At 38.9% G+C, this 9,260-nt stretch overlaps 1 protein-coding gene across 1 annotated transcript; it reads right to left on the bottom strand.

Annotated features, from left to right (window-relative positions):
* Positions 1-6,008: 6,008 nt before the first annotated feature.
* LOC102431619 (olfactory receptor 6C75-like) lies at positions 6,009-6,947 on the bottom strand. Its single transcript, XM_006101313.1, has one exon. The coding sequence runs from the start codon at positions 6,945-6,947 to the stop codon at positions 6,009-6,011; it is 939 nt and encodes a 312-aa protein (XP_006101375.1).
* Positions 6,948-9,260: the final 2,313 nt, after the last annotated feature.

The following is a 9,260-nucleotide window of genomic DNA, read 5'->3' as shown; positions in this document are numbered from 1 at the left end:
TTCCCCGCCTGCCTTGCCGGCCTCTCAGCTGCACTCTAAGCAACATTGTAACAAATATAGAAGCTAAACAAAACCCCGGGGCTTCAGCCAGCAGGACCGAAACATTGTTTCAAATACAGAAGGTAAACAAAAGCCCAGAAACCTGTTTTCAGCAGCGGAAGTTCTCATAGCTGGAGCCGAGCCTCAGAGCTAAAGCTGGCCCAGAATTAAAAAAAAAAGGAAAAAAGGACAGTTTGAGAGCTTCAAGTCACCCACCAGCCTGAAAACGGCCCTCAGCCCCTCACCCAGGCTGGCCAGGCACCCCAGTGGGGAACCCCACCTGAAGGGGGTGTGACCAGATGCAAACAGCCATCATCCCCTCACCCAGGCTGGCCAGGCACCCAAGCGGGACCTCCACCCTGATCCAGGACACCCTTCAGGGCAAACCAGCCGGCCCCCACCTGTGCACCAGGCCTCTATCCTATATCGTAAAAGGGTAATATGCCTCCTAGCACCGGGATCAGCGGAGCCGCCAGGCCTCCCGGCACCAGGATCAACGTGACGAGGGCAGCGCCCAAACCCCCTGATCGCCCTGTGGCTCTGTGTGTGACAGGGGAAGGCGCCCCAACCCCCTGATCGGCCCTGCTCTGTGTGTGACAGGGGGTGGGGCCCCAACCCCCCCCCCCCCCACGGGCCCTGCTCTGTGTGTGACGGGGTAGAGCCATAACCTCCCCATCGGCCCTGCCCTGAGTGTGACAGTGGTGGCGCCCCAACCCCCTGATCAGCCCTGCTCTGTGGGTGATAGAGGGTGGCGGCCCAACCCCCTGATCTGCCCTGCTGTGTGTGTGACAAGGGGCGGTGCCCTAACTCCCCTATCGGCCCTACTCTGTGCGTGACAGGGGAGAGCTCCCCTGATGGCCCTGCTCTGTGCGTGCTCTGTGCGTGACAGGGGGTGGTGCCCACAACCTCCCCATCGACCCTGCCTTGAGTGTGACAGGGGGCGGTGCCCCAACCCCCCAATCAGCCCCACTCTGAGCGTGACTGAGGGTGGCATCGCAACCTCCCAATCCGCCCTGCTCTGTGCATGACGGGGCAGTGCCCCAACTCCCCAATCAGCCCTGCTCTGAGCCCGACCAGGGGCTGCACCTAGGGATTAGGCCTGCCCTCTGCCACCTGGGAGCAGGCCTAAGCCAGCAGGTCGTTATCTCCTGAGGGGTCCCAGACTGCAAGAGGGCACAGGCCGGGCTGAGGGACCCCCCTCACCCCCCTGAGTGCACAAATTTTTGTGCACCGGGCCTCTAGTATTTAATAAAATTTAAAAACCAAACAACACCAAAAGCTTTTCATTAATACGGAGGAATGTTCAGAGTGTATTTTTAGCTTACAAGCTTTTTAAACATAAAAAAGATTATAAATTAAAAACATTACAATAAGCTAAGATTAATCATTATTTTTAAATATATTTTTACTAGCGGTCCAGTGCACGAAATTCATGCACTCGGGGGGAAGGTCCCTCAACCCAGATTGCTAGAGGGTGCAGGCTAGGTCGAAGGATCCCACCAGTGCACGATTGGGACCGGGGAGGGATGCGGGGGGTTGACCAGCCAGGGAGGAACCCTTATTGGGCTCCAGGGCGTGTCTGGCCCTTGTCTCTCAGTTCTGATTGGCTGGATCCCAGCAGCAAGCTAACCTACCCATTGGAGCATATACCCCATGGTGGTCAGTGCATGTCATAGAGACTGGTCAACTGTTTGATTGCCCCCTGATGGTCAGTGCACATCATACCGAGCAGTTGAGCAGGCTTACCATAACATTAGCATATTACACTTTGATTGGTGGAACGGATGACCTGACGACCAGACACCTAGCATATTAGGCTCTTTATAGGATTATTGATACTATTACAGATAAATTTATTACTAAAGAAAAGTAATTTTTATAGATTTAGTGTGTCCTAAGTGTACAGTGTTCATAAAGTCTGCAGCAGTGTACAGTCATGTCCCAGGCCTTCACATTCACTCCTCACTCACTCACTGACTCACTCAGAACAACTTCCAGTCCTGTAAGCTCCATTCAGACTAAGTGTCATATACAGGTGTACCATGTTTTATTTTTTATGCTGTATGTTTACTTTACTTTTTCTATGTTTAGATGTTTAAATACACAAAAAATTATTATTATGCTACAATTGCCTATAGAGTTCAGTAACATGCTGTACAAATTTGTAGTTTAGGAGCAGTAGACTGTACCATATATCTTAGGTGTGTCATAGGCTATGCTATCAAGGTTCGTATAAGTGTATTCTATGATGTTCATATATTGATGAAATCATGTAATGCATTTTCACAATGTATCCTGTCTGTAAGAAACACATGACTATATTTGTTTATAGTATAATAAAACTGAGCATGTATATAATTAAGCTGACACTTAGGATAATTAAGTTTTATTGATTAAGATAACTTGTGCTCCAAACACTTTGAAGAAATGCACTGAGCTAACTGGGGTTAGAGAATTTTTTATTGTATACAGGATTGACTATTATGTTATATGAAATTATGACTTTGTTAATTTCTTTATTTGGAGACTAAGTAAGGTTTAAGAAAATGTTTATGAGAGTCAAATTGACAAGGTCTAGACTTGAGATGGTTAATTTTATGTATCAACTAGTGGCCCGGTGCACAAAATTCACACAATCAGGGGGGGTGGGTCCTCAGCCTGGCCTGTACCCTCTCACAGTCTGGGAACCCTCAGGTGATGTCCGACTGATGCCTTAGGCCAGCTCAATGGGCCTAAGCCGTCAGTTGGACATCCTTAGTGCTGCAACGGAAGCGGGAGAAGCTCCTGCCACTGTTGCTGCACTCACCACTGTGCCGGCCAGCTGTGAGCCTGGCTTTTGGCTGAGCGGCGCTCCCCCAGTAGGAGTGCACTGACCACCAGGGGGCAACTACTGCGTTACCTTAATTAGTTTTCAGATTATTAAAACCCTAGAATATTTTAGCTTAATTTATCTCTTCTTACCACTTATGTTATTGTTGTTGTGCATTTCAATTCTACATATCTTAAAGTCTTCCTGAATCTATTGTCTTCTTACACCATTACTATTAAATCAATATTCATTTATTTTATCTAATTTTTACAATTGCCCTTCTTGCATCTCTGTGCTGCCTTCTAACTGATATTTTTCTTTAATGACAGAACTGTTTACAATACACGTTTGAGCTACACATCTTTATTTTATTATAAATATTTTATTTGAATATTGAATTCTAGATTTTTCATTTTGTGTTATTACATATGTGTTCTGATTAATTAGTTTTAAAATTCCTAATAATTACCTTTTCAACTAAAACTTTTATCCTATGTTTTTCTGTTCTTTGTGTCCTAGGACTGATTTTATTTTACTAAGTTCCATAGTAAAGAATACGTATTCTGTGCACTTTCTATAAAAATAATTCTGGATATTTCTCCTAACCATCTTTCCAGTACATAATCCCCTCTTCCTCTTTCAATTATTGTATGAATATTTCTTGAATTCTCAATACCAATTATTTTAGATATTAATTTATACCTCTTTTATAAAATAATGTTCTAATTGTTTTTACAGACTGTGCTAAATACATGTAGATCTTCTTGATCTCTATTTCTGTTATTTTCATGGTTTTTTATCATTTGAAACTCCTTTGGTATGCTTGTGACTTTTTTACTGTATACTCAAAACTATACAAGTGTTAAAGGCTCTGGACGATGACTTATTCCCACAAACAGGATTTGTTTTACTGTGGCACACAGGTACAGGCAGACATCCTTGACCAAAACAATAAATAAGATGATTCAAATCTGTTTTCCTTTATTATAAACATTACCATCATTGCCTTAGTCACTTCTTTTAGAGCAATTAAAATGAGAAAAAAAAATTATACTTTACTTCCCCTTATTCTAGTTTTCAAGCTCTTCATTTCATAGAGAAAATTTAATTTTTTCATTTAAAATACTAGAGGCCCAGAGTGCGAAATTGTGTGTGGAAGCCCGCCGCTGCTTGCAGGCCTGCTCACTGGCCCAGCGCTGCTCATTGTGTTCACCGTCCCGCCCGCCCACCGGCCATGCTCCCAGCTCCATCCACCTGCCCACTGCCCCACCTACTTGCCCACCCATGGCTGCTCACTATGCTCTCTATGCTCACTGACCTGCCTGCAACCGCTTGCCTCCCTGCTAATGGAGCCTGTGGTGTGCGGGGCAGGGACTGAGAAGTGCTCAATGCACCTCATGGTGACCGGTCATTTGGTCGTCCTGCTTGTCACAGACTCTAGCTTTTTATATATTTAAATTTTGTTTCTGTCAGTAGGAAATCCTTTAACCTTTCTTGTAAGGTAGGTTTGTTGACAATGCATTCCCTTGGTTTTCATCTATCTGAGTTTTTATTTCTCTTTTTCTTTGAATGTAGAATTCTAAGTTGTGACTACATATCTTTTTTGCTTGTATTGCTTCTGATGAGAAGTCAGGACTAATTGTTATTCATACTATATGTAGTAAATATGTTTGTCCCCTTGCATGCCTTCAAGATTTCCTTTTTGCCTTGTTATTTTTTCAGCTTTAAATGGTTGTGCCTAGTTGTTTTCCTCTTCTTGTGTTCTCTGAGTTTCTTCAACTTATGTTTTGCCATTTCTCAATACTTTCAGAAGATTTTCAGCCATTTACACACTCACATACACATATACATATACTTACTATTGGAATTAGATGTGATCCATAATTAGGGAAAGTGAGTGAATTACAAAGATAATAAAGAGAAGAGCATTAGGGATTCTAATATTTGGGAATCAATCACAGGAGGAATCAGCAAAAAAGAGAGAAAGAGATACAGATGATAGAGATGATAGAGATAGAGATAGAGATAGAGATAGAGATAGAGATAGAGATAGAGATAGAGATGAGATAGAGATAGAGGTAGAGATAGAGAAAGAAAAACCTCCAGCCCAAGCTAGTTTGGCTCAGTGGACAGAGCGTTGGCCCATGGACTGAAGGGTCCTGGGTTTGATTCTGGCCAATGGCCCATATCTGGGTTGCAAGTGGATCCCCAGCCCTGGTAGGGGTGCATTCGGAGGGAGGCAACCAATCAATGTGTCTCACATTGATGTTTCTCTCTCTCTGCCTCCCCCCACCACTTCCACTCTTTCTAAGAAATCAATGGAAAAATAACCTTGGGTGAGGATTAACAAAACAAACAAACAAACAAACAAACAAAAACATCTTCCATATAATCACAGAAAAGCACACAATAATATCTCATTTAATCCAAAAAATAAATTATTTTAACTATTAAGGCAGTGATCAATTGTTCTAAGTAATGCTGATATTCATTACTATGACAGTAAAAAGATGACTAATCTTGAAGGCACTGTTTAAAAGAGGTTACTGAATTGGTGGCTTATAAACCAGTAAAAGATGGCTGAGAAGAGAATGTGAAGTGAAAGGTGATGAAGGCAATAACAGCTAAATGTAGGCAAGGATGATACTTTTCAAATTCAGATTAAAAAACAAGCAAGAAAATATATTTATTAGGAATGGAATATTTCAAGTATTTTGATCACAATGGAAAACGTACTACAATGTTTAGTAAATAATATCATGCATAATGAAAAATTCTAGTAAATTAAATAAGAATAAAGGACATGCATAACTAAAAATTTCAAATTATGACTGACTAACTTAAAATTAGAGATTTCTTTAGACAATCTGATTATAGTGATTATGCCACATTGGGAAAAAGAGAGCACTAAAGATGATAAATATATTCTAAAACATAGAAACTTCCATCAGAAAAAAATATCTCTATTGAAGAAAATAAAGAAAATTAATGTATAACTACGATTTCTGTGAAAATAAAGCATCAAAAACATAAAGGTAAACATCGTAGAAAAGAAAGGGAAAAAAGGAGAAACTATGAACTGAAAGATACTATTAGATATACTGTTATTATTAAGGGCTCCATTGTTCATTTATTTTATATAGACAGAGCAATAGGACATTCATTTCTTTGAGAAAAAAATAACCCTGTGTATCATAAAAATGAAGGCTTTTTTCACTTGTTGGTTCCGTAAAGTGTAGATGAAAGGGTTCAAAAGTGGCGCAACTGAAGTATTGAGCACAGAAATTCCCTTGGAAAAAGATACCGTTTGTTTGACTGATGGATTAACATACATGAAAATACAGCTGCCATAAGAAAGGGTTATCACAATCATGTGAGAAGAACATGTTGAAAAAGCTTTTTTCCTCTGACTAGTTGAAGGGAATTTTAAAATGGTCAAGGCAATATAAGTATATGATATTATCACCATTATCAATGTGATCAAAAGTGTCACCAAAGCAGAGATGAATCCCATCAGCTCAAGAGTCTGTGTGTCTGTGCAGGAGATCTGCATAAGAGGAGTAGTGTCACAGTAGAAATGCTCAATAATATTGGAGGCACAGAAGTCAAGGTCCAGGCCTAAGATGACTGGTGGAAAGATGACAAAAAATCCAGCCAGCCAACAACTGAGGACAAGCTGTGTGCAGATTTTATTGTTCATGATGACTGTGTAATGCAGGGGCTTACAGATGGCAACATAGCGGTCATAGGACATAGCAGCCAGCAAGTAAAATTCAGATGCTCCAAAAAGGAAGGCAAAAAACACCTGAGTGACGCAACAATTATAGGAAATGGTTTTGTCCCCTGTTGCCACAGTAAGCAAAAATTTAGGAATGCATGTACTAGTATAGGAAATTTCTAAGAAGGAAAAGTTCCGAAGGAAAAAATACATGGGGGTCTTGAGGTGAATATCCACAAGGGTGAGTGTGATGATGATCAGATTACCAGTGATGCTTAGAATGTAAATGAGAAGCAGGAAGATGAATAACACAACTTTCCATTGTGGGTCATCAGTCAAACCTGCTAGGATAAACACTGTCACTCTCGTATGATTTTCCATTGCTATACTTGCTATATCTGAATAGAAAAAAAGAAGAAAATGTTGATCCCAATGGAAAAATAACCATGATAATTAATGTTGAAAGTAAAATTAGCAACGTGATGTTTCAGATAGAAAAATACATTGCTTTTTTATGTTTTAAAAATATTTTTTGGTAGAAAAAAGTAGTTAAAACTGTAGTTGAAAATTGTACTAGAGAATAACCTATATAGCAATAGTAATTGCTGATTATTTTTATCTGGGTAAATTAGAGGGATTAGAGAGATTTTTGAAGCATAGGAAAATGTGGTGTTTTTTTTCCCTCTTGTTAATATTCAAGAGTTGGGGTGGCATGCCATTTCCTGTCTGAATAAAGTTTTCATCCTAGAACCAAAATAATGTCACTACAAGCTCATAATTTGCCCCCCACACACATGTACCACAAACCTAGTCATCATCAATAAACAGGGCTAGTATACATTTACTATTTTACTCAACTAAGCAAATTCAAATGCCTGATTCTTGTCTCATTTATTTTCATGTTTAATGAGATCCAATTCCAGGTAAATGATTAGGAGGTATTGGGGGAAAATATTCTGTTCTCAAGAGTATTTCCATCCCCTCGATCTCTGTTGCAACCAAGCACTTACCAATTTGTACCCTAAAACAAAATCAGCAAGTACAGTCTGGTAATGTCAGTCTGTGCAAGAAGAAACTGCAGTTTTGTGAGAATAAGGAATATAAAAGCTGAGAGAAATAGCCCAGGCTGGGTGGGTCAGTTGGTTAGAGTGTTATCTTAATACACCAAGGTTGAGGGTTCAGTCCCCAGTCAGGGCCCACAGAAGAATCAACCAAGGAGTGCATAAGTAAGTGGAACAACAAATCATTGTTTCTTTCTCTCAAAACAATTTTTAAAATTTTAATTAAAAAAAGAAGCAGAGAGAAGTATACAAATTGGATTCATGAAATCATATTAGTTGAAAAGAGTAAAGAGAAAAATAAAGGCAAAGATAAAGCTTTATGGAAGCCTAGAGAAGTAAGAAGGGTTTTTGAGAGCTAGGATAGTGAATTTGAGGGAAAAGTGAAAAGACTAAAAATATGTAAATTAGTAAGAAAAAAATTGTAAAGCGGAACTATTTACCAATGAAACTTCTCTCCATCTGCTTGCCTTTCTTATACTTACCTTTTTGTTCTGTCTAAAATACAGACTGAAACATAAACAGTTTTGAGATGATCATAGCCTAAAAGAGATGAGAATTATTTGGCAAATTTCAAACACATAATAAATCACAAAATAGTGTGACACAAATTTTAAAAGGTATATATCTTCTTATAAGACTATTCAAATGTTTGGCAAACACACAGTTAAAGAAATATGTATAGATAGCTGGTCTCACCATGAGGCATATATTAAGTGAGACAGGCTGTTCAGGTTTGTACAGCTAGTAAGTTCAACAGCAGCATTAAGATTTCCAAAGTTGTCTCCTTAAAACTACAGCATTTTGTACAACATACTACGGGCCAGATAATAGCTTATTTCTTTAAAATAAAAAAGTTTAACAATATCTCTTAGGAAAATTTCTTTCCTCAGTATCCTCATCCTCTAACACATAAAATGATTAAGGTCTTATGATAAAATAATGTTTTCTGTTTGAGAATATAAAAATTATTATTTCTAACTTATTTAAAACATGTGTTATCATTAAAAAGGAATGTATAGAAATAAAAATAAACTTTTAAGGATAAATGAACGTTGGTTCCAATAATATCTAGGTGAGTTCACAGGAGGAAAGTTAGATTTAAAGTTAGGTCTTAGAATATAAAAAAAATGAGAGAAGGTATTCATTCATTAGAGAGGAAACAGCCTGAACAGTGTAAAGTGAAGAGTACATGCATGACTCCATTAAAGGAAATTATTAGAGTTTTATTATCAACATCATGTATGTTTAATATATAGACATTTATGAGGAAAACAAAGTAGTCTTTCTCCCTGGACATTTCTTTCACATTCAGATAATTGTGAAGCTGCCTGTTATAAAATTGTTCTCATTTACACAACTTACCATAATGGCAACACTGTAGGAAAGTTATATTTAAATCACCCAAATAAGAATTTTATCACGTCAAATCATTTCTTTGTCCAACTTCAACAATTGTGCACACCAACTGTCTCCCAACACACACTGTAACATAAACAACAACAAAGTTTACAAATTGAAACCATTAGAAGTCAGGCCTATGAATGCAGGTATATTTCTTTGTATTAGATACTGTCAATATTAGATAGATTTCAAAAGGAAAAAGGATTTCAATAGTAAACGTTCATTATATTTC

The sequence above is a fragment of the Myotis lucifugus genome, unplaced genomic scaffold, assembly GCF_000147115.1.
Source record: "Myotis lucifugus unplaced genomic scaffold, Myoluc2.0 scaffold_350, whole genome shotgun sequence".
Lineage (NCBI taxonomy): Eukaryota > Metazoa > Chordata > Mammalia > Chiroptera > Vespertilionidae > Myotis > Myotis lucifugus.
Note: the sequence above shows the minus strand (reverse complement) of the source record. Positions and strands in the feature narration are given on the sequence as shown.